Raw genomic sequence first — 25,457 nt, forward strand, 5'->3', positions numbered from 1 at the left:
CAAAGCTACTGACCTAATTCCCATGAAGCACCTGTAAACATTTCGGGCTTATCCACCACAGATTTAAAGTAGCTTAATGATAATTTCCTTTCCCCAGGGGGGCATGGGAATTATAGTTCTTGTGAGGTGAGTGAAGAATCTTTAATTACAGACATAGCAACTGTTAACCTCAAGCACGGGGGGCCAACTTACAGGCGACTTGGTTCCTCCCTACACCTTCTTCACATAACAAGGCATTTGATTAATATTTTTAACTAGTTGTTTCATTTATTCATTGAATTCGTTTCTGTGTGGAAGCTTCCCTGCTGGCAGTCAGACTGAAGTGGAAATGATCAAGGAAAGAAATACAGAGTTGCAGATACGTTTATACATATTATATGTTGTTGATGTTATTGGTGTTGCATGCCTTCAAGTACTTTCTGATTTCTGGTAACCTAAGGCTTTTCTGGAGCTTTTTTTATCATGTCAGAAGCAATATGAGAACATATTGCAAGTTGCTTCTGGTGTGAGAGAATTGACTGTCTATGGAGATGTTGCCCAGGGGACTCCTGGGTGTGTTACTGGGAGGCTTCTCTCATGTACCTGCAAACTAGAGCTGACAGACAGAAGCTCACCCCATCTCGCAGATTCGAACCGACAATCTTCTGGTCAGCAATCCAGCTTTCAGGTCAGCAATTCACAAGGGTTTAACCTATTTGCCACCGTGGCTCTTTCTGGAGCTGATAGTGTATGACTCACCCAAGATCATCCAGTGGGTTTCCATGGTCAAGTGGTGAATCAAATCCTGGTCTCCAGAGTCACAATCCAATGCTCAAATTACTATACCACACTGGTTCTTCCCATATACCCTCCAACAGTTCTAGATGGAAACTGAGACATAGGTGAACAAAAAACATCTGAAAATGGACAAGATGATAAGTTATTAATGAGAAAGAACACAAAATCCAGGACAGAGTGAAGCTTTTGTCTAATGGGAAGGGGAATACTCCTCTATTCCTTTCTCCCAACCTGCTGTAGCAAAGTAGTACTATTTGTTCATGCTGGATGGGGTTACATTCCCAGTGAAATCTCAGGTTCACAGCTTGGGTCCTCTCTGGAGTTGGTTCTGAGCTGAGTTGTTCAGGTTCAGAAGTGGCAAGGAATTTATTTGTAGCTAAAACCAGTAAACCAGTTATGCTTGTTTCTGAAGATGTCAGATCTGTTCATGGTAACAGAAACTGGAGTGAATCTAAAATGCTGCAGCCAGGCTCCTGACTTTGGCTGATTGACATAGAGCCTTCTCAGCGGCTACTCCCCACTTCTGGAATGCCTTCAAGAAGAGGCTCAGTTGGCCTTCTCTTCCCTCTCTTTCCTGCAGCAAAGAACTTGGGCTGGAATTCACGAAGGCAGTTATGAATACACAACCTAGAAATATGCATTTATTACAGGAACGTATTAATGATCCCTGTGTATTGCCTAGTTTAGAGGATACGTAGGGGCCACAGAAGACCCCTATCTGAACTCATCGGGCACTGCAAGTGACAGGGTCTATCCCCCTGTTAATTGCATCTCCCTCTCATGAAAGTGATTTCTGACATGAGGGCTATATTTGTATATATATTTACTACATGAGTCATCTGCTATCAGTGATGTTTGACAGATTGTGGACACCTAACCAAATAGACACTTGATATAAAACATTAAAATTAATACATATTAAACATTTAAAAACATTACATTCAATATTACAATCACATAATTTGAAAATCATAGATCAAGGCTGTTCTGTCGTCAATTATACAATGGTTCCTTTCCCCCATTTTTCTCTGTTTTTAACCAATAGTTTACAACTATATTTATTAATTTAAAAAACAGTATTTTATTTGTATATAGAGATTTTCAAAGTTTGAAAATCTATGCCTTATTTCATTTGTGCATAAATCCAGCAGTGTTCAAACATCACATTTGTGGGAGTGAGGATACCCATGTGCTGTTTTCCATTTAAAATTCTCCCATGTTATCCCATTGTGCCTTTTTTATCTTCCTATGAAGCAAGAGAAAGACCATGTAGCTTTCCTGATGCTGGACAGAAATGCCCAATTTCTGTCTACATTGCCATATAAATTCAGATTATCTGCTTTGAACTGGATTATATGGCAGTATAGAAGAGGCCACAGTTGCCGAGAGTAACAGTCTGACAATATTTGGAAGACCACACTCTTCTCAGCAGTGGTTTAAATGAAATAATATAAAAGGTAATTGTAATGCTCAGCCAACAGAAACTCCAGCCAGGGAAAAAGTGAAGCACAAAAGAGGCCATACATTTTGCCATTAAAGGCAGCAACACTATAATTCAGTTCTTATTTTGCCACAAACTTTTTGTCTTTTCCTCTTTGTGGAGAGATATTTTTGGATAATTTCTGGTCAACCACACATAAAAGACACAATGTATTAGTTCACTTTGTGCAAGAATGTTTCATCCAAGTGAATAATTGCCTGGCATTTCTTGGATGGAGAGTTACCTTTTCTTATCTTGAATTCTCATCATAGGTCATTTCAAGTTTAAGGCATACCTTCATAAGATTCTCCCACACAATTTATGACAAAAGAAAATGGATGCTGCTTGGTCTGCTTGTGCTAAGTCCACAAAATGAATTATACCCTTACTTCAACTGCCATTTGATTTGTGACTCTTTTGTTATGGAGCATTCATATAGAACAGTGGTTCTCAACTTGTGGGTCCCTAGATGTTTTGGCCTTCAATTCCCAGAAATCCTAACAGCTGGTAAACTGGCTGGGATTTCTGGGAACTGTAGGCCAAAACACCTGGGGACCCACAGGTTGAGAACCACTGATACAGAAAATCAAGGCATTGTCCCTCACAGCTTAGCAATTTCACAGCCATACAAACAAATTTTCTTCATTGCAAGCTGAATGTTGTATGCTGCAGGTTTGTACTCCAAGGTTAGTGTAATGGAGAGTAGTTCCTGATGGCTTTTCAGCTGCTCTGGATCTTGGGCTGTCCCTTCCAGAACCTCATTAAAACTGAACTATATTCTGGAAATATTACAAGCCCAGTGCAATTTCAAGGAGCAAATATATCCTTTGCAGATTTGATTAACATGTTTCTTCTAGGAATTTCTAGATCCTCCAGCTTGAGCCTATGATCTAGTCAAGGTTGACCATAGAATTGTGCTGGAGGACCTAGAGATTCCCAGAGATGGTCTGTCATGTAAAAAAGAAATTAGTGATTTTAAAAAACTAAGTTTTTTTTAAAGACTTTTGCAGGGGTCCTGCACTCCCAACCCAATTAAACAGAAGGCCTGCTGAATATTATTTTTTGGTCTGGCACATTAACTGGAAATCATGTGGCTTCTTGTCAGTAAGCTCCAACTAGGAGAGGCAATCATGTAAGTGTCCAGATGTTATTGGAGTATCTGCTGCGACAGCACTAGTCACCATAGATAATGACGAAAAATGCTAGAAGATGTAGTCTCACACCATCTGATTCTCATCCCAGTGTAGGCAGGTAAAACTGTAAAACAACTTCTTATGGTCCTAATGAACTGAATGATAACTAGATACATTTTATGCTTATAGAATTCAAAGACATGGCCTTGTTAGCTTGGGTAAGTGCACAAAGAGATTATGTAAGATATGTACACCTTTGAGACTGCAACTTACAGCATGAACCTTCATAGAACAGATCCACTTCATCCTGCATGCACTTCAATTTTCAGTATGCATTCACTGGATCAATTCATCTGATAAAGTAGACTCGGGATGCATCTACACTGTAGAATTAAGGCTATTTGATGCCGTTTTAACTACCATGGATTAAGATCAAAGACTTTGGAAAACTACAGCTCCCAAGATTCCATAGCATTGAGCCATGGCATTAGGGACATGAGAGAAGCCTCCCAGCAGGATGGTAACACATCCGGGCAGCCCCTTAGCAACGTCTCTGTAGATGGCCAATTCTTTCACATCAGAAGCAACTTGCAGTATGTTCTCAAGTCGCTTCTGACACAATAAAAAGGTCATGGCAGTTAAAGTTGTGTCAAACAGCATTATTTCTACAGTGTACCATGAATCTATGAAAGCTTAGGCTACAAACTTATTGCACTCAGGCCCTTTTCACACAGCTGAATAAATTCCCACATCTGCTTTGAACTAGAACATATGGAAGTGTGGACTCAGCTATCCCGGGGCCCTTCCACACAGCCCTATATCCCAGAATATCAAGGCAGAAAATCCCACAATATGCTTTGAACTGGGTTATCTGAGTCTACACTCAGATAATGTGGGACTTTCTGCCTTGATATTCTGGGATATAGGGCTGTGTGGAAGGGCCCCCAATTCAAAGCAGATATTGTGGGATTTTCTGCCTCCATATTCTGGGTTATATGGCTGTATGGAAGGGCCCTCAGTTAAAGTTACTTTCAGAGGTGCTTCAATACCCCTTTGCATACATTCTACTCTGTTTGTCATCTAGAAACACAAAATTGCTGGCATCTTATTTGTGACAAATGCAAAGGTACATCCGTTCTATTCCTGCAAATGCCATCTTTTCGAGTTGTTGTGAAGGCTGGTACTTTCTTCTTCTGCAATTGCAGAAGGCCTTTACTTGGACTCACAGTTGTTTTGTGACAGTCCCCTCCTGCCATTTCATTATTGAAATCACAGGATCATGTGGCTATGTTCCTATCGCCAGATGCAGACCAATGACGTTGTCTACTGTGACCTCTAGAGCTGTGGTTCTCAAACTTTAGTCCTCCAGATGTTTAGAATTTTCATTCTTAACAGTCTCTGATTATTGTTCAAGATGGCTGGGGCCCTTCAAAAGTGCTTGGGATGACGAGGATTCAAGAACTACTGCTCCAGAGGACTCCAGCAGATCTGAAAGGCCTTCTTCAGCTGTAATCACATTGTTGAATTATAGCAGTTTGATACCCCTTTAACCTTCAATGTTGTGGGATTCTGATATTTGCAATTTCAAAGAGCTCTGGTGCCACAACAAACTACAAATACCAGAAGTCCATAGGAGGGAGCCATGGGAGCTATATCAGTGCAGTGAAGCAGGCAAACTAGCATCGTAATTGAATTTCCTATCATACAATTCTGTGTGCACCTTGATGCTGGTCTGCTTCCCCGCACCCCAAGACTCTCCCATCCCTATTAACAGGTTCTACCCATCAATGACTCTCAATCCTGCAATGTTCCCACCTTGGTGTGATGGGTCGCCTTTGTGTCTTTGCTAGCATGCCAACAGTAAAGTGACATCTGAGGTAAGGATTCTTGTCTTCTCTCCCTCTTCCCCTATTATTCCAAAGTTGGTTATTTTCCATACATATATATATATGGCATTGTGTGTGTGTGTGTGTGTGTGTGTATTTTTTTGTTTTTAAATGTTTTTAAATGCTGGTAAGTGGATACATATCACTAAAAATGAAAAACAAAATAACTGCTGTCATGCTGGACAGTACGATTTTGAAGGCACAGTGTGTGGGATGTAATCACTGGACGGCAAATTCACAAATTGGCACAATTGTGTTAAGGAAGACAGGTGTGATATTGAGGTGGTCAACACCACATGTATTCACTGTCAATGGCAACACAACTGTAGTGGAATAGTGGGTTTGTATGATAAAATCATAGTGGGGTCCTGTGCGTAGAACATTTCTCCTCCTATCAACAACGTAGGATCTCAAACATTGATACTGGCTAAACTCACTCAAATCTATCAAAAAAACAAATGTAAATCAAAACTAGCTCTGTTATGTGGAAAGCTACAAAGACCCATCTACACTGCCATATAATCCAGTTTCTGAATTCAGATTATCTGCACTGGATTATATAGCAGTGTAGACTCATTTAATCCAGTTCAAAGCAAATAATTTGGATTCAGAAACTGATTATATGGCAGTGTAGATTCAGCCAAAGTTGACTGTAAAATAGCCAAACTAAGGTTTCAATTTAAATGTTTATTTTATTTAATAGTTGTGGTTAAAGTTAAAATTTCCTTTCCTTTCCTGTAGTGGTATGGGCTTGCAAAGCTGTGACGCTTTTGTGGGTAAGGATGCTTACTCTTTGTTGCCTTGATGACTTTGAAGCCTCAGTCTATGAAGCCGCATCCTGCTTTGTTATTATAAAAACTAGCATTTTCTCTACAGTAAATAAGAAAGTGGGAAGGGTAATGAACCACAGGTTGCTAATAATGCGGAGCTTTGCTCTTAATCAACAGTGCAAAGCAAGAGACAGAAGGTTAAGCTCACTGGAGAGCAGATCTGCAAAACAAGGCAAGAAAGAGTCATGAATGGGCTTTAAATTGGGTTTGGATGGCTTGCAGATAGGGCAAAAGATCAGAACTTGAATTGCTTGCAGATAAGGCTAGTGATCATAGCTTGGATGGTTTGTTGACAAGACTTGGGGAAAAGACTTGTGGACAAGGCTAGTGGATAGTGACCATAGTTCAAAGCTATTTAGTACATGGCAGAGTAACTTCTTTGGACTAAATTGTTTAACCTCAGCCAGGGAGTTCCATATAATCACATAATACTAGAGTTGAAAAGAACTGCAAGAACCACCTAATCCACCCCATTACTATGTAGGAAATGCACAACTAAAGCACTCCTGAGAGATGACCACTTGTCCTCTGTTTAAAGAAATCAAAAACATAGGCTTCTAGTTGTACTACTCCAAAAGTAGCTTTCCTAAGCAAAAGAACAAAGATTCTTCATGGGCCTGAGTTGTTAGTATTTACTTTATTGTTAGTATTACACTTTATTGCTTTTAGTTCGTTGGTGTACAGTGTTAATGACTTGATTCTATGTTAATTCATTGAAAAGCATGCTGATTTCAGTGGGACTTCTTCCCAGGTAAGTGTGTACATAATTGTAAGCTTATTTATTGTGATTCTAAGTTTTTCTTAATGGAAGCAGGCACATTATTTACACTTTGCATTGCAGAAAATGACCACTTTGGCCTGGTGTGTTATAGCTGGACAAAGGCAACTTGTTTCAACTTTCTTACTAATACTGCTGGGAGTAAACATACCAGGTAAGTTGGAATCTTGTATGGAGCAGCCAGCAAAAAATAAATGCGAGATGTGCCCTTCCACATATAGTTATGTAACCTGGGTTGCTCCACTTGAATTTCACTTAAAAGAATTAAATAGGCATTGATGCAGGTTGGACATGTGACCTGCGTGCGGGTTTAATATATTTGTGTTGCAAAGGTTATCGATTCATTATTGCCACAGATGACTCTGCCTGTAATATTTTTTACATGTTTGTACTGAAACTTTAAAAAAGTTTTTTAAGTGATCCTTTCCCAGGAAAAAGGCAGGATATAAAATAAATGAATAAATAAATAAAATCACTACATTTATCAGGTAACCATTTAATTTAATGCTTTATATTTTACTGATTCTTCTTTATATTTATTAATGATTATTATATTTTTGGATAGATGCTACAATTTTTACTGTTCTTGCTGTTTTGGATTGTTTTCCTATCTGCTACTGTGGATTCCTCCAATCTGCTGATGCAAAAGGCAGTCCACAGGTTCACATATAGTGCTGCTAAGATTTGAGATCAGTATTAGCATTATCTGAAATATACATACAGTAGAGTCTCACTTATCCAAGCTTTGCTTATCCAAGTTTCTGGATTATCCAAGCCATTTTTGTAGTCAATGTTTTCAATATATCATGATATTTTGGTGCTAAATTCATAAATACAGTAATTACAACATAACATTACTGTGTATTGAACTACTTTTTCTGTCAAATTTGTTGTATAACATGATGTTTTGGTGCTTAATTTGTAAAATCATAACCTAATTTGATGTTAAATAGGCTTTTCCTTAATCCCTCCTTATTATCCAAGATATTTGCTTATCCTAGCTTCTGCTGGCCTGTTTAGCTTAGATAAGTGAGACTCTACTGTATTAGCAACAAGAATCGAGAATCAAAGGAAGTTAATATGAATGAATGAATGAATGAATGAATGAATGAAACTTTATTTATAGCCTGCCCTATTTCCCCGAAGGGACTCAGGGCAGCTTACAACAAAATACACAGTGGAAAACATTCAACGCCGACAATAATACATAAACAAATAAAAAACCATCCAATAAATGGTTAAACAACTTAAATTAACAAGACATCGCACATTCCACATAATTACAGACATGTTAAATCCTTAAGATAGAATTAAAAATCTCTAAAACCAGACTAAAATTGTTGAAGAGGAGATGGTGAAAAACAGAATAACAGGATGGATGTTAATATTTTATCTGGAGAGGCATATGATTATAGTGTGTTCACACAGAAACTAATCTAAGTGTGCGCTGCTACATTTATTGTACGTATTCAGCATGCAACCATCTAAATAGATTTTCCTTGTGACTTCATTGCCCTGCTGTTTGTTTTAAAAACACATACAACAGAAGACAATAAAACCCAAGTGTCTAATGACACAATTTTCTTACTTTCCAGGAAATGAGATGCTGGAAATCTATTACCCAGCAGACTCTCTTCAACTGCAAGAAGGAGATTCTTTAGTCTTGACTTGTACAATCATGTACCAGCGATATGAGTCACAGGGATTGGATGTATATTGGTGCAAACAGGCAGAAAATGTATTTGTTTGTGATAGGATTGATAAGGAAATGGAAAAGAAATCACTGAATGAGAGTTCAAACCCTAAAGAGAATGACACCTTTTCTATTTTGCTACAAATACACCAACTCAGCCAGTCAGACAGTGGTAACTACCGGTGCCAGGGCACCTCATTGAAACCTGTTCAATTTGTCATGGGCCACTACATCACGGTGCATGTAACAGGTAAGCAATGTTCACTTAGTGATATGTGTTACTAAATTGTAATAATTTTATTAGATGTATTTATTAATTATTAATTCTTTATTTGACAAAATAAATCCAAAACCGGAACAAAATGCACAAATGAAGCAATGGTACTGTTTTATTATCCGGGCGGAGGCTATAAGATGGCCCTAGACAGAGAAGGATAGTCCATTTTATAGAGATGGAGGGTTGAAGGAATAAAACCATTTTCCTCTGTTTTCCTGCCCCCCCCCCCCCCCGCCCAATATTCCCCATCGTGGAAACAATTCTCATTTATGAAATTGGAAGTATGGAGGGGGAATAGTCAGCAAAAATTGGGAAAATAGTTTTCCTCCTTCACCCCCCCCCCCCAATAAAATGGACCTTCTCTGTCTAGGGCCACCTTCTGACCTCTGCCCAAATAATGGAACAAGACAGAAACCATTTATCTTTCAGTGATGGGAATATCAGCCTGTCTTGCTTGCAAATGTGGTTTTTATCATATCGTAGCATTTGCATTATGTTGTGGGTCATTAGTATTCACTGTGGTTTGGTCCCAGGATCCTCCATGGATAACAAAAGCTGTGTATACTGAAATCCCATTGTGGTGTAATCAAATGATGTCTCTTAAATAAAATGGCTGTGGTTTGTGCAAGTCTTGGGAGTTCATAATATCCAGGCCTTGTATCTATGGTGCAAAAGGATTTATGCAGCAAAATTGTTTGCTGGATCAGAATATCAGCACCTCTCCTTGTCTTGCTCCAAATAATGCAGTTTGATACCACTTTAACTGTCTTGGATCAATGCTCTTTTAGCCTTCTCTGTCAAAGAGTGCCGGTGACTCACCAAACTAAAACTGCTTTAATTCCATAGTGTAGCTACACTCATGGATTACCTCTCCTTGCTCTTGGCATTTTGGTGAACCACAATTATACAAATGTAGCACATGTATGTCACAAGAGTTTTTGAATCTGTTTCTAACTTATTTATTTATTTTGGTTAGCAGCCACTCAACTTTCTGTAAACAATTCCTATCAAATCAACACCACACCGAACAACCAAGATCATTTCTGGAGAGAAGCTGTAGAGGATTTCCAGAGGAATAAAGCATTTCAGGTGCCTTTCCAGTTGGAGAAGATGCTCATGCCAAGTCTGATTCTAGTCCTGATAGCCTTCAAAAGGATCTTCTAGCCACATTGAACATACCCAGCATGACTCATGTCTTGAGATACCTGATTCATTTGCTCTTTACATTTGTAATTTAATTCACATATATATATATATTCAACTTCATTAAACTTGAGTATCAATTTTCTTTTAAATATTTTAATATCCTGAATAGACTACTGTAACACTCTCTATGTGGGGTTGCCTTTGAAGACTGCTCGGAAGCTTCAAATTGTCCAATGGGTTCATACCTAATAGGTTTGAGGAAAGTGCATCTCCATTGTAAAACAAGTGACAGATTATGATAAATGACCCTGATCTATTTGTGTGTTTGAAGGTGCAATCCTACATACAGTTCTCTTGGAGTAAGGTCTATTGGACTCAATAGGAACTGGGTTGTTGTGATTTTTCCGGGCTGCATGGCCATGTTCCAAAAGCATCCTCTCCTGATGTTTTGCCCACATCTAATGGCAGGCATCCTCAGAGGTTGTGAGATATATTGATATATACCAAACCAGCAACCCTGTGATTCCGGCCATGAAAGCCTTCGACAACACATCAATAGGAACCTTTTTTTTTTTTTACATAGGGATACCTTTTGGATTGAATTGTAAGTATGCTCTGAATGTATTTATAGCACAATCTAGGGATGGTCTTAGAACTGTTGAACTGTTCAGATTCACAGGTGAGAAAACTAATGCTGTACTTCAGTAATAATGTGTAGGCTTACTGCCCCCTATCAGTGAATATGTATAAGAATCGTTTTTTAAAAAAGAAATAGTTATTGTGTGCATTCAAGCCGTTTTCAACTCTAAGGCAAAACTATTATATGGTAAAGTGTTGGCAAGATATGTTCTTTGGGGTTTGCCATTGCCTTCCCATGAGGCAGAAAGAGTTTGTCTTGCCCGAGTAGGTTTCCATGGCCGAGCAGTGATTTAAACCATGGCTGAGTTGTTAGTCCAGTTCTCGCACCACCACACCAAGCTGGCTCTTTAAAAAACAAAATTACTAGTGCTTCACACCTCTAGAAATAAAAATAAGACATATACTAGAAAATTGATTAAAGATATTTAAGGGAAAAATGAGTCAATCTCCTTAATATGCCTATCTGCTATGTATTATTTAACAAGTTATTCAATGTTCAGAGAATATGATTTTGGTTTTCTGCAGATTACTCTAAATTGTTAAATCTTTTTCAAATGGGACTGCATTATTCAGCAAGGCAGACATTTAAAATATATTTTATGACTTATTTTAAGAGATGATGATAATATGAATCCTAGCTTCCCATCTCATTTGTCAGACTAATCGCTCTTTGTCTCCTGTCTTACATCCTTTCTGTGAGCTAGAAATAGACACGATCACCCCTGAGCGCCCCCTCTTGTTGCAACGATCTAAACCAGCTCCACCGCTGGCGGAGGACTCAAAGAGCATCCGACCAAACGCGGGCTAAAGCCTCTCTTAAGGCATACTCTGTGGCAATGCGCACAGCCAGAAAGACTTTCTCAACTTCCCGCATCATGTCTGCAACCAATAGGCCAAAACAGTTGTTTCAGGTGGTCAGGGAACTCCTCCACCCCCCTGAGGAGGGGGACCCCTCTGATCACCTGACAACCCGATGTGATGAGTTCGTACATCATTTTGTAGACAAAGTCGCTCGAATGTGCTCCGACTTAGATGCCAGCCTAAGTGCAGAACCTAGGGATGTAACTGAGGCACCTGTCTGTCAGGTTTTGTTGGATTCATTTCGACTTGTTCAGCCTGATGATGTTGAAAAGGTTTTTGGAGCAGTGAGGGCGACCACTTGTACCCTAGACCCTTGCCTATCGTTAAACTTGCCAGTTTGGGGCTGGCGGATTGGTTTACGGGAAACATCAACGCCTCTCTTCATCAGGGGCATATTCCATTTTGCCTCAAAAAAGCAATTGTGAGGCCTATATTGAAGAAGGCGGTCTTAGATCTGTCATTATTGAGCAACTACCGTCCAATCGCTAACCTCTCTTTTTTGAGCAAGGTCTTGGAGAGGGTGGTCGCTTCTCAGCTCCAGGAATTCTTGGTTGAGACTGATTATCTGGACTCGTCAATGTCTGGTTTTAGGCCTGGTCATAGGACTGAAACGACTTTGGTCACCTTCGTGGATGACCTCCGCAGAGAGCTAGATAGGGGGAGTGCATCCCTACTGGTTCTCTTGGACATCTCAGTGGTGTTCGATATCATCAAGCATGGTATCCTTCTGGGTCGGCTCTCGGGAAGGGGTCTTGGGGGCATTGCTCTGCAGTGCCTCCACTCTTTCCTAGGGGGCCTGTACCCAGATGGTGAAGTTGGGAAATACCTGCTCGGACCCCTGGCCTTTGACCTGTGGAGTCCCGCAAGGCTCTGTTCTATCCCCCATGCTTTTTAACATCTACATGAAACCGCTGGGTGATGTCATCTGGGGTTTTGGAGTTCGGTGCCATCTCTACGAAGATTACACCCAACTCTATTACTCTTTTCCACCTAATTCCAAGGAAGCCGCCCCGACCCTAAACCAGTGTCTGACAGCTGTGTCAAGCTGGATGAGGGCTAACAAGTTGAGGCTTAATCCAGACAAGACAGAGGCCCTCCTGGTCAGTCGTGGGACCAACTGGGGTATTGGGTGGCAACCTGTGCTCAACAGGGTTGCACTCCCCCTGAGGGCACAGGTCCGCAGCTTGGGGGTCCTTCTGGATTCATCGCTGACACTTAAAGCTCAAGTGTCGGCGGTGGCCCTCTCGGCCTTTGCACAATTAAAACTTGTGTGCCAGCTGCAACCATACCTCGAGAAGTCTGACTTGGCCACGGTGGTCGACGCCTTAGTTACATCCAGGTTAGATTACTGTAATGCTCTCTACGTGGGGCTGCCTGTGAAGACGGTCTGGAAATTCCAACTAGTACAAAGGTTGGCAGCCAGGTTTCTAACTGGTGCTGGTTATAGGGAGCATACAATGCCCCTATTGAAACAGCTCCACTGGCCGCCGATAAACTGCTGGGCCCAATTCAAGGTGCAGGTATTAACCTATAAAGCCCTAAACGGCTCGGGCCCTGCCTATCTCCATGATCGCATCTCCCCCTTTGAACTGGTGCGGGCCTTGAGATCATCCAGGGAGGCTCTTCTCTTGCTCCCACCTCCGTCCCAAGTATGGTTCATGTGGACGAGGGATTCGGCCTTCTCGGCAGTGGCCTCCCATCTCTGGAATGCACTCCCAAAAGAGATCAGGCAATCTCTTTTGGGACCTTATTCACCTTTTGTAAGGATCTGAAGACCTGGCGGTTTCGGCAGGTTTTTGAGTAATTCACTCTGTATACCTCCAACTTATGGCCTTGCAACATGTTATATAAGATTCATCCATCCCTAACCAGATTGTTAGGATACTTGGCTAATGATCCCTGTTCTCTCGATTATGGCTGGTTTGTAATTGTTATTTATTGTCTATTTTAATTGTATAGTTGTATCTGTTTTAATATTGTCTCTCAATTGCTGAGTATGTAATGTATGTTGTTATTTTGATTGGAAACCGCCCTGAGTCCCCTCGGGGAGATAGGGTGGTATATAAATAAAGTTTATTATTATTATTAATAATTATTATTATTAAATACCCAGTAGCAGAAATGAAAAGCGCAAGACAAGGCATTCTGGATATCATATTTCTAATTCTATTATTTTTTCCGGTTGAAAATCTGTGGTTGTTTGAGTGTTCTCCACATTCAGAATAAATCTTAAAAATCAGATTTTAAGGCCCACTTTAAGCAAGATTCCAGATGCAAAGACCAGGGATGGGCAAAGTGTGCCTTGTGGGTGTAACTAGTGTAAAAGTACAACGTGCTAAATCATATTTTATATTTTAAAAAATGGAATATAAAGCATGAAACAAAGGAAAAAAGAAGGGGAAATGGGTAAAGTACTTCAGGTATGGACATGGTCTATGCATATATGATAATATTAGCCAACCATATGTCCAAAAGTATGATGTTCATAAAATACACATCCACATGTAGGTCAAATAATAATAATAATAATAAGATGATGATGATAATAATAATAATAATAATAATAATAATATAATTTTATTTCTGTACCCCGCCTCCATTTCCCCAAAGGGACTCGGGGCAGGTTACATGGGGCCAAGCCCGGATAATTACAATAAACAGAATAAAACACATTAAAATAAAAATACAAGTGCAAATATAAATTGTACTCATTAACATAGTAAGATTAAAATGGTGACCATAGTAAAACATAATTTAGACACCAGAGTAAAAGTCATAAAAGCGAGTTGGGCCAAAGTGTGCAGAATGAGTGTTGTAAACGCAGGGGATGAGGTAGATGACTAAAGTGCTGCAAAAAATAAGAGAGACATGGGATGGGGTGGACACTGCGGCTATTTCCAACTGAAGGAAAAAGGTAAAGTGCATCAGATAAGGTAATGGTCACTGGGACAGGATCTATCATGAGGATGAGAAATTTATTCTCTCCAAGATCTTCTGATATTGGTTAATGTTTAATACAGAGAAGGGATTCCCCAAAATGCAAAGGCAAGATGCCACTATAACCAGAAATATAATCTAATAATATAAACTATAAGACAGTATTTCCTATATATGCTATAGTCATAGAACATTCAATGTACAGACAAGGGTTACAGAGATTCAAAAATGCTTTAAAATACATGTCTCTAAACCAAAATATAATCAATGTGTTACCAACACACCTACATTCATAGAAAGCAGAACTCTTATATTAAGGGTTTGTGAGTCCAATGACAACCAGAGTTCATGTTTCACATGGAGGACTGTGTAAATCACTAATTGTAAATCCAAACTTATATGTCCAAGTTAGTAAATCCTTTTTTGATCCAATGTTTTAAACAAATCCAAGGTTTGTCACCATCCACGACCGGTTTCGACTGTGTAGTCTTCCTCAGGTGGTAGTTTATGAAGGTATGGAAAACCTAGAATAGTCAATTTTGCAAGGTAATACGTTCTTCGAGTAAATAAATTCAATGTATCAGTATCAACAAGGGAGTGGACCTACAGGGAATACATACGAGTGGCTAGAAACACCTAAGGAATCAAACCAGTAGCAGAGCACCTTTGTAGGAGAGTTTATGTGAGTATATATGCTCCTGTCTTTAATGCTTTTACTATACTTTGTAATTTTTACCCTGTACAAGTGTTTCTAGCCACTCATATGAGCATGCTCATATCACATACCTTATACTTTTTCTTCTTTCTTACACTTTATACTCTATTTGGTTGAGGCAGATAATTTCTTTATAAAAACCACAGTGGCATCCAATACATTATAATGTAGTTTTAGGTTTGAATAGGGTTTCAATGCTGAAGCCAGCACAGTTTTTCACTGGTTGATTTACACAAGACCATTTAACTCTTCATTCTGCTCAACCCTGATTTCAGATTTAAGGTTTTCCAACAAATTTTCTAGGTTATACTGTTGGGTTCAGTTTCTTTGAATATCTTTCTAACAGTAAGACTAGGTGAGGCAGTCATTGCTGATGGTTCATATGTAGACCCCTGAAATTAATTTTAAGTCCTGTCACAGTAAACCCATGGCTAACAGATATGTGGACTCCAAATATTGAAAATGGAAACAATTCTTGGTCTGAGCCAATCAATTGATGGGCAAGGCCCCATGTGAGCCGCCCCGAGTCCCTACGGGGAGATGGGGCGGGATACAAGAATAAAATTATTATTATTATTATTATTATTATTATTATTATTATTATTGGGTTGTTGTGTGTCTTTCGGGCTGTGTGGCCATGTTCCAGAAGCATTCTCTCCTGACGTTTCGCCCACATCTATGGCAGGCATCCTCAGAGGTTGTGAGGTATGGAGAAAACTAAGCAAAGAGGTTATATATATATATTATATTAACCTCTTTGCTTAGTTTTCTCCATACCTCACAACCTCTGAGGATGCCTGCCATAGATGTGGGCGAAACGTCAGGAGAGAATGCTTCTGGAACATGGCCACACAGCCCGAAAGACACACAACAACCCTGTGATCCTGGCCATGAAAGCCTTCGACAACATATTATTATTATTATTATAAGTTCTATCATCTGATTATTTCAACAATAAAAAGAACCGTCTTGCTATCTCCAAATTAGGATTATCTGGTGGGTTTAGTTTAGCAGGACTATGCAACAAATCTGAAAGATCTACAGTGAGATTTTTCAAGCAGTAAGACATTCATCTTATTTATATCAACCATGTAGCCCCTGTGACACAGTGGGTTAAACTGCTGAGGTGCTGAACTTGCTGACCGAAAGAACTATGGTTCGAATCCGGGGAGCAGAGTGAGCTCCCGCTGTTAACCCCAGCTTCTGCCAACCTAGCAGTTTGAAAACATGCAAATGTGAGTAGATCAATAGGTACCACTCCGACAGAAAGGTAAGAGCACTCTATGCAGTCATGCTGGCCACATGACCTTGGAGGCATCTATGGACAATGCTGGCTCTTTGGCTTAGAAATGGAGATGAGCACCAACCCCTAGAGTTGGACATGACTAGGCTTAATGTCAGGGGAAAACCCTTACCTTTTATAGCAACTACACTGAAAAAAATAATGTGAGGCCTACCTGTTGAGATCAAGAGATATTTAAGCAAGAAACACATATAAATTCAGCTTAATCATTTTAGTAATATCCTAAGTAACCAATATGCCTAAATAAGTATAAGCTTCTGGACTCTAGTGGAATTGCCAGATGGCAAAAAAACTCTGGTGGGATGTTAGTTTCTAACAGTATTGCTTCAGATTAACTGATCATCCACTAAGAAGACCATAACAAGTCACAACTGTATAATCAGAAAAGACCCTGAAGATATTAATTTCATCAACTCAGCAAAGAAGATGCCATCCTAGAAACAAATAATATAAAACTCATTGGTAAACCAGGCCACACGGCACCTTGCAACATGTACAGTCAATTATTTCTGCATGTATCCTGCCCCAGTTGAGCCAAAGTTATCACTGACTCTAAAGCAATGTCCCTGAATGCACATGGATGATAACTGTAACAAGGTTCACTCAAATACAAGGTGCCAGGAAGTTTTGATGAATCACAGTGAGAGCTGATATGTGGCCATGGAATCTGGACTAAGGTGCAGACAACAAAATACTTGGACTATTCTGTGTGGCAATGGTGATGTGGAATGTGTTTACAAAGGAGAGTTGGTAAGTTCACTGACAAAATTATGTGCTATGCATGTATGCCAATGTGCTACATTATCATACTGATGCAAGGTGCCTCCAGATGTGTTCATGAATTCATTGCATTGGAAGAGAGCACAAGGGCCATTTAGTCCAACTGCCTTCTATGCAAGAACACACAGTCAAAGAGCCCCAAACCTTCCAGAAAACAGTGAAAACTCATTTAAATATTATTTATGTGTGTTTTTGTGTTTGCTTTCAGGTTACCTGTTCGCTTATGGCAACCCCATGAATTTCAATGTGTTTTCTTAGGCAAGAAAATCTCACAATATATGCTTTAAACCGGGTTATCTGAGTCCACACTGCTATATATTCCAGTTCAAAACAAATAATGTGGGATTTTATTCAGCTGTGTTGAAGGGGCCTCAGATATAGGTAAAGGTTTTCTCCTGACATTAAGTCTAGTTGTGTCCGACTCTGGGGGTTGGTGCTCATCTCCATTTCTAAGCCAAAGAGCCAGTGTTGTCCATAGACATCTCCAAGGTCATGTGACTGGATGGAGTGCTGTTACTTTCCTAACAGAGCGGTACCTATTGATCTACTCACATTTGCATGTTTTCAAACTGTAGGTTGGCAGAAGCTGGGGCTAACATCGGGACCTAACTCTGCTCCCCGGATTCGAACCACCGACCTTTTGGTCAGCAAGTTCAGCAGCTCAGTGGTTTAACCTGCTACGCCACTGGGGCTCCATGGGCCTCAGATAACCCAATTCAAAACATATATTGTGGATTATCTGCCTTGATATTCTGTGTTATGAGGCTGTGTGGAAGGCCCCCAGGATGTCTTAACAAAACCGACAACAATGAAAAGCATATTAACAAATTAATCAGTCTAATATTCAAGTAGGATGAAAGTTGTTTTTTAAAACTGGTTTGTTCTTATCAGTGTTTATGACTAAAGACAAACATTGTTTCTCTCTTTTAGACATCCCTGTGGTGAAACATATGCTATTAAATACAGCTGTGCTACATTGGCTTTATTGAGCCCTTGGCCTCTCATTTTGCTTTCAGTATAAAAGATTACCCCCTTTCAGGATGTAACATATGTGCAGAGTTTTAAAAATAGCCCTGGAACAATGAATCAGAGCCATTAAAATAGACTGCAAAGGTTAAAGTGAATCAATTGCAGCAATCACCCCCTTAGCTCTGTAAAGAAACCATTGTTTAGTTAAGAGATACAAAAGACTTCCTTTTTTTTCTCTTAAATCACACACTTGTTGCTCTTATGTGAGTCAAGCACACACAGAGAACTGTCCTTTACTAAGTCAAGACATTGGTCCGTGGAGCTTAGAGCTTAATGTCGCTGTCAAAGCTGTTACAAGAGGGAAGTCCAAACTGCTACCAAGATGCTATTTGTGTGTGTGTGTGTGTGTGTGTGTGTGTGAGAGAGAGAGAGAGAGAGAGAGACACTAAGCAGCAAAGACTGCTGAAGATGGGTAGAAAAGAGAACTTTATTTTAGGAGCTGGTATAATTTAAGATCCTATCACCAAGCTAACTTGGTATTAATGGGAGACATGAAAGATGTCTGAGGACAAAGGAAGAGAGATCATCTCTGAAAATTGCAGTCTTGTACGGCTGTATTTAGGAGCCCCGGTAGTGAAGTGTGTTAAAGCACGGAGCTGCTGAACTTGCAGACCGAAAGGTCCCAGGTTCAAATCCGGGGAGCGGAGTGAGCAGCCGCTGTTGCTCCAGCTTCTGCCAACCTAGCAGTTCAAAAACATGTCAATGTGAGTAGATCAATAGGTACCGCTCAGGCGGGAAGGTAACGGCGCTCCATGTAGTCATGACCTTGGAGGTGTCTACGGACAACGCCGGCTCTTCGGCTTAGAAATGGAGATGAGCACCAACCCCCAGAGTCGGTCACGACTGGACTTAACGTCAGGGGAAACCTTTACCGTTACCTTTACCTTACGGCTGTAATTATGAAGGGGAATCATTGCCTCCCCAAATAATTCTATCTCCAGTGAAATTTCCCATCAGCTCTCAGATTTCTAGCATTCTAGAACTTAAACTGAGCATTTAAACTACAGGTTAGGCATTCAAAGGAAAGGGATAGCCACAGTTACCAATGGGGTGCAAATGTAAGTGTTTTAGGTATTACCAATTTTCATTGTATCACTCTCTCTAAAGCTGTGAATTTGAAGTCTATGGGATAGTTTCTAGGCTTGAGCGATCCATGAAAAAATTGATTTTAAACTCGTTTCAAAAGTAGGGGGCGCCAGCGTTTCGTTTCTGATGTCATTTCCGAATTTTGCCCCCCCCAAAATTCGAAATTAACGAAAATTCGTTAGTTTCAAAAGTAATTCGTCAATGGCAGACGCGCATGCGCAGTGGCAAAAAAAAACAGCACAAGGGGAGATTTTACAGGACTCTCCCGCCCTCATTTTTTGAGTGATCTTCTTCAAACTTGGTACAGTGGTAGAACACATTTAACACTGATAGCTCACCAAAATTTGGAATGTTTCCCTTATCCTCTGATTTTTGGCGAATTTTCATAGCTTTTATAATAAACCATTTTTTAATAATTGCAGAAATCTGTTCCTGGTTTGAAAGTCTTATTTCCTGTTAAATTGGGTTGTCTTTACTGTGAAAGTCATTGTTCTACTTCAGAAACTTTGTTAAATTGGTGTGTGTGTGATATATACTGTATACAACATATTCGCTTATCCAACATTCTGCCGGCCCGTTTAGGTTGGATAAGTGAGACTCTACTGTATTTGTATTTTTAATTAATTTTATTGTAACTTATTTTTTTCATTTATTATATTTTATTATTTTGTTGTATTATTTTTAGTTATTTTGTTATAGTATTTTATTGTATTAATTTTTTAGTGTTTTTTTATTATTTTTATTGTATTATTTGTATTTATTTTATTTTATATTCTTTTATTAACACTGGGCTGCTAGATCGAGTGGGCAGAGCTTAGCCTTCTAACTGGCAGCAAATGGATAAAAACAATTATTTCTCTCCCTCTAATTAGGACTTTATTTTTCTTTTCTTTTTGTTGTCGGAACCTAGGGGCAAGGATGGTGGGTTGTGTTGCCAAATTTCTAGGTTCTGGGGTTTGTAATTTTGTTGTTTAGTGGGAGGAACGGACACCATTACTTCTTTATATATATAGACTAGCTGTGCCCAGCCAAGTGTTGCTGTGGCAAAGTGGTGGTGGTATTGGTTAAAAATTGTTGTGTAATTTTTATTTGACATTATTTGTATTTTTTTAATTAATTTTATTGTAAGTTATCTTTTTATTTATTATATTTTATTATTTTCTTGTATTATTTTTAGTTATTTTCTGTTATTATAGTATTTTATTGTATTAATCTTTTAGTGTTTTTAATTATTTTTAGTGTTTTTTATTATTTTTTATCGGGTTGCTAGGAGACTAAGTTGGAGGAGCTTAGCCTTCTAACTGGCAGCAATTGGATAAAAGCAATTATTCCTCTCCCTCTAATTAGGACTTTATTTTTCTTTTCTTTTTGTTGTATCAACCTAGAGGCGTGGATGATGGGTTGTGTTGTCAAATTTAGAGGTTGGGGGGCCTATAGTTTTGTTGTTTTGTCGGTCGCCGTGATGCCATCACTCTTTTTTATATATATATATATAGTCCCTGCATATGTGTGTAAAGGTAAAGGTAAAGGTATCCCTTGACGTTAAGTTCAGTCATGTCTGACTCTGGGGGTTGGTGCTCATCTCCATTTCTAAGCCCAAGAGCCAGTGTTGTCCATAGACACCTCCAAGGTCATGTGGCCGGCATGACTACATGGAGTGCCATTACCTTCCCGCCAGAGCGGTACCTATTGATCTACTCACATTGGCATGTTTTCAAGCTACTAGGTTGGCAGAAGCTGGAGCTAACAGCGAGCACTCACTCTGCTCCCGGGATTTGAACCTGGGACCTTTCGGTCTGCAAGTTCAGCAGCTCAGTGCTTTAACACACTTCGCCATCGGGGCTCATGTATATATAATATACATACACATACACACAATGTGGAGAATATGTGGAAAGGTAGATAGATAAGTTGGGAGCCACAGCGAAGGCACCTTCCTGGGAGCAAGGTCTAATAATAATAATAATAATAATAATAATAATAATAATAATAATAATAAATCCCTTACAATATCCAAGATGGCTCACTGCTACAGAATCTTGGGAGCTTTAGTTTGGTATGGTACCATTATTGGCAGAGAAAGCTAAGCTGTAGGAGTTGAAATCCAATCATTTATCCTCCCTATAGAATCAATTTTATATGCATTTTTAGCTACAGAAAAGCTAAAATCAGGACAGTAAAAGAACAACACCCAGAAAATGGGAATTCCAGACAGGAAACAATCAGGGCCAGCTAATACCTCCCAACAAAGGATTCCCCCAGGTAGGAAGCAGCCAGGCTTTGAAGCTGCAAGGCTATTCAATGCTAATCAAGGTGACCAATTGCAACATTCACACTTGCCTCCCACAGACAAGAGTTCTTTCTCCCACCCTGGACCTTCCACAGATATATAAACCCCACTTGCCTAGCTTCGCACAGACGTCAAAACCTCTGAGTATGTCTGCCACAGATGTGGGTGAAACGTCAGGAGAGAATGCTTCTGGCACATGGCCATAGAGCCCGGAAAACTCATAGCAACCCAGCCAGTAGGCTGTTGCTGAACAACCTATGAACTTTTAGCATTAAAGGAAAAAATGCCCAAGATTTTATCACTTAATACTGTTGGCATGTCTGGAGAAGAAGAATAGAATGCTTCAGGCAAGGGCAAACTTTGCCCATGTCTGGAGTTAGGAATTGTAGGAGTTGAAATCCAAAACAATTTGACAGAAAACTGGGAGTTGTAGTTTGGCATGGTACTGGCTCTCTTCTGCAGGGAAGGCTAGGGATTTTGTAAAACTACAGCTCACATGACATGGCACTGAATCTGTTGCAATTGAGCTGGTGCCAGAATCCTTTCCGGGAGATCTCCTCAGTGGAGATATCTCTTAAAGGGATATCCTCTGGCTCTAAGGATTCCGTTTAGGAAGGCAAGCCTGGTTTTGGTACTCCCCTTTAAGCCTGGCTGAAGAAGCAAAACCAAACGGCGGCTCCAAGGCAGGGCGAGGCAGGGCGAGGAGAAGGCCATGCCTCTCCCTCCCTCCCTCTTCCGCTCTGATTGGTTGAGAGGCATGCCAACATGGCTTCTCCTCTCAGAGGGGCTACAGCTACATCCGAAGACATCAGAAACAAACAAAAAAAAGGTACTTTTATTATTCAAATTCGTAATATTTGTAAGGCAGTGAGCAGATGGTTCAATATCAATTCAAAAGTAATTATGAAACGAATTTTAAATGAATTTAACGAACTAACGAAAAATTTGCTCAAGCCTAATAGTTTCATAGAACTTTTGTGTTGTGTTGTCAAAGGCTTTCATGGCTGGAATCACTGGGGCCCCTTCCACACAGCTGAATAAAATCCATATTTTCTGATTTGAACTGGTATATGTGGCAGTGTGGACTCAGATAACCCAGTTCAAAGCATTGTGGGATTTTCTGCTTTGTTATTCTAAGTTATATGGCTGTGTGAAGGGCCCTGGGTTACTGTAAGTTTTCCAGGCTGTATGGCCATGTTCCAGAAGCATTCTCTCCTGATGTTTTGCCCACATCTATGGCAGGCATCTTCAAAGGTGTGAGTTCTGTTGGAAATTAGGCAAGTGGGAGTTATATATCTGTGGAATGTCCAGGGTAGCCAGAGTTTGTTCATTTTCATGGTTTCCCCCTTTCTGTTGAAATTGTCCACATGCTTATGGATTTCAGTGGCTTCTCTGTGTAGTCTAACATGGTGGTTGTTAGAGTGGTTCAGCATTTCTGTGTTCTCAAATAATATGCTGTGTCCACTGTCCAGGCTGGTTCATCAACTGCTCTGCTATGGCTGACTTCGCTGGTTGAGTTAGTCTGCAGTGCCTTTCATGTTCCTTGATTCGTGTTTGGGCACTGCAGATGCCTGCCATAGATGCGGGTGAAACGTCAGGCAAGAATGCTTCTGGAACATGGCCATACAGCCTGGAAAACTCACAGCAACCCAATAGAACTTTTATTTCAGGGGTGGGCAATGTCTTCATTTTGTACTAACTATAGCCACATTCCCAATGTTGAGACATAAAGTGGAGCAAATATCACTGTCCAGACTTTGCTAAAGTACATCTTCAACATTCTTTACCATTAATTATGCTGACTAGACTAAATCTCCCAGTAGATGCAGTCCAGCGACATTTGGGGAGATGCACTTCACTAATTCCTAAAGAGGACAGGCCACGAAGACCAAGAGCAGAAGACTCTTACTCAAGGGCATATATCTCTACCTTCACCCTTACTGTCCCTTGAGGAATAGAAGCCCTGTTCACTCATTTGAGATGCACATAAAACAGTGTTTTCCCCTTTGCTCTTCCACATGGAAAGAGTCTATTTATTTAGAGTTCTTGTGCTATACATGAGAGTTCTCTGTATGATCAGAAACTCCATCAAAATCAGGGATCACAATATCCGAACCTTCATGTACAGCAGAAATTCTTCTGTTCAAACTTGTCATTTTTTATGTGAGCACACAACTATCCTCTTTGTGTGTTGATCAACATATTTCTCAAATACTTTAATGGGGCTTTAGTTGTCACTCAGTAGTGTTGTTGCTTCATTTTTCACTTTGAGCACAAGCAAAACTAGCTAGAAGAAATAAATCAGAACTTCATCTAATTGCCAGAAACGTTATCTTGATGAAGTATTGCACAGACTTACTAGTTTCCAATTCTTCCTCTGAAATATAGCACTTGGTATTAGCTGATGGTCTCCCATTCAAGTACTGACCAGAACTGAAACCACTCTACTTCCAAGTTCAGATTAATCCCATTGAAGTCAGTGAGTTTGTGTTTTATAGACAGACAGAATGGGCCAGTAGCAGATGGATGGAGAGTGTTTGTGTGAACTAACTGAAAAAAAATGAACAAATTCCAACTCACACTGCACATATCTTGCTTGTCGTGCAATTCCCCCCCCCCCCCCCAAAAAAAGGAAAGAAAGAACTATACAATATTTAAAATGAAGAACAATTTTGACCAACATAAACTTAACAGTATTTCAGTGGAACACCCCAGGGGCCATCCTATCCAACTCCCTTCTGCCATCCAGGAAAAGCACAATCAAAGCACCCCCAACAGATGGCCACCCACCATTTGTAATAATCATAATCACAATCATAATTACAGAAACCTCAGGGGCCATTCAGTTAAACTCCCTTCTGCCATGCAGGAAAAACACAATCAAAGCATCTCCTGAGCAGTGGGAGGGAAATGAGGTTTTGGAAGCAAGGAAGGTAAGGGAAAAAGATTTGGACGGCAAGGAAAGTGAGGAAAAACAGCCTTTGGTGGCAAGGCAGGTGGGGGGGGGGAGGCTTTTGGCAGTAATGACAGTGAATAAAGGGTTTTTGGAAGCCAGAGAGATAAGGCAAAAACCTTTGGCAGCAAGGGAGGTAAAGAAAAAGGCTTTTGGCAGCAAAGGAAGTGGGGAAAAAGGCTTTTGGTGGCAAGGAAGGCAGGGGAAAAGGCTTTTGCTGGTTAGGAGCCGGGGGGGGGGGGGAATCAGGAAAGAGGAGGGAAAGCTTGAAGGGGAGGGAGGAGAAGGAGGGAAGTGCAGATCCACTAAGTACAGTATGCTTCACAGAACCCCAAGGGCTCCACAGAGCAAACTTTGAGAACCGCTGGTCTAGAGGATTCCATTCTGGTCTGAAGAATTGTGAGCTCTCACACTACAGTTCTTTATTTTGTATCTCTTTTTAGGTTTTTCCAGTTGCTGCTGCTTCTGCATCCACTCATTCTATTCTCTTGGGAGGTTGTTTGTAGCAATTTCTTGGATATGACTCAGACTTTCCAAAGAGGTATTAAAAACAAAACAAAAAAATGGCTGAATCTATGCAGAAAAAGTAATGTAACCGTACCACATTTTTCAATTCTGGCAAGGCTCATGATTTCCCTCCTAATCCAATTTCAAATTAGAACTTGCTTGACATTAGACATGCTTCAGGGTTTTAAGGTGATTTAGATTTTAGTCTATGGTTTTGTGGAAGAACCAGGGTACATTTTTTTATTTTTAAAAAAATCCTGCCTGCCTTGTAGGCAGGAATGAGATGATGGAATACGTGTGTGGCTAGATGTGTGGGTGAAGGAACATGGCAGGAGATGTGTCAATTCGGTCGAGTTC

At 40.1% G+C, this 25,457-nt stretch overlaps 1 protein-coding gene across 3 annotated transcripts; it reads left to right on the plus strand.

The window, feature by feature from the left end:
- Positions 1-47: 47 nt before the first annotated feature.
- LOC103278384 (probable RNA-directed DNA polymerase from transposon BS) lies at positions 48-13,999 on the plus strand. Of its 3 annotated transcripts, XM_062974965.1 has the most exons (4): positions 48-6,857; positions 6,948-7,038; positions 8,480-8,827; positions 9,831-13,999. In XM_062974965.1, the coding sequence occupies exon 4, from the start codon at positions 12,307-12,309 to the stop codon at positions 13,270-13,272; it is 966 nt and encodes a 321-aa protein (XP_062831035.1). In that variant the 5' UTR covers positions 48-6,857; positions 6,948-7,038; positions 8,480-8,827; positions 9,831-12,306; the 3' UTR covers positions 13,273-13,999. The 3 variants fall into 3 exon arrangements, with proteins under 3 accessions (XP_062831035.1, XP_062831034.1, XP_062831036.1); XM_062974964.1 differs by having other exon boundaries at positions 48-7,038; XM_062974966.1 differs by having other exon boundaries at positions 48-7,038; positions 9,834-13,999.
- The last annotated feature ends 11,458 nt before the right edge of the window (positions 14,000-25,457 follow it).

Source organism: Anolis carolinensis, chromosome 3 (genome assembly GCF_035594765.1).
Source record: "Anolis carolinensis isolate JA03-04 chromosome 3, rAnoCar3.1.pri, whole genome shotgun sequence".
Lineage (NCBI taxonomy): Eukaryota > Metazoa > Chordata > Lepidosauria > Squamata > Dactyloidae > Anolis > Anolis carolinensis.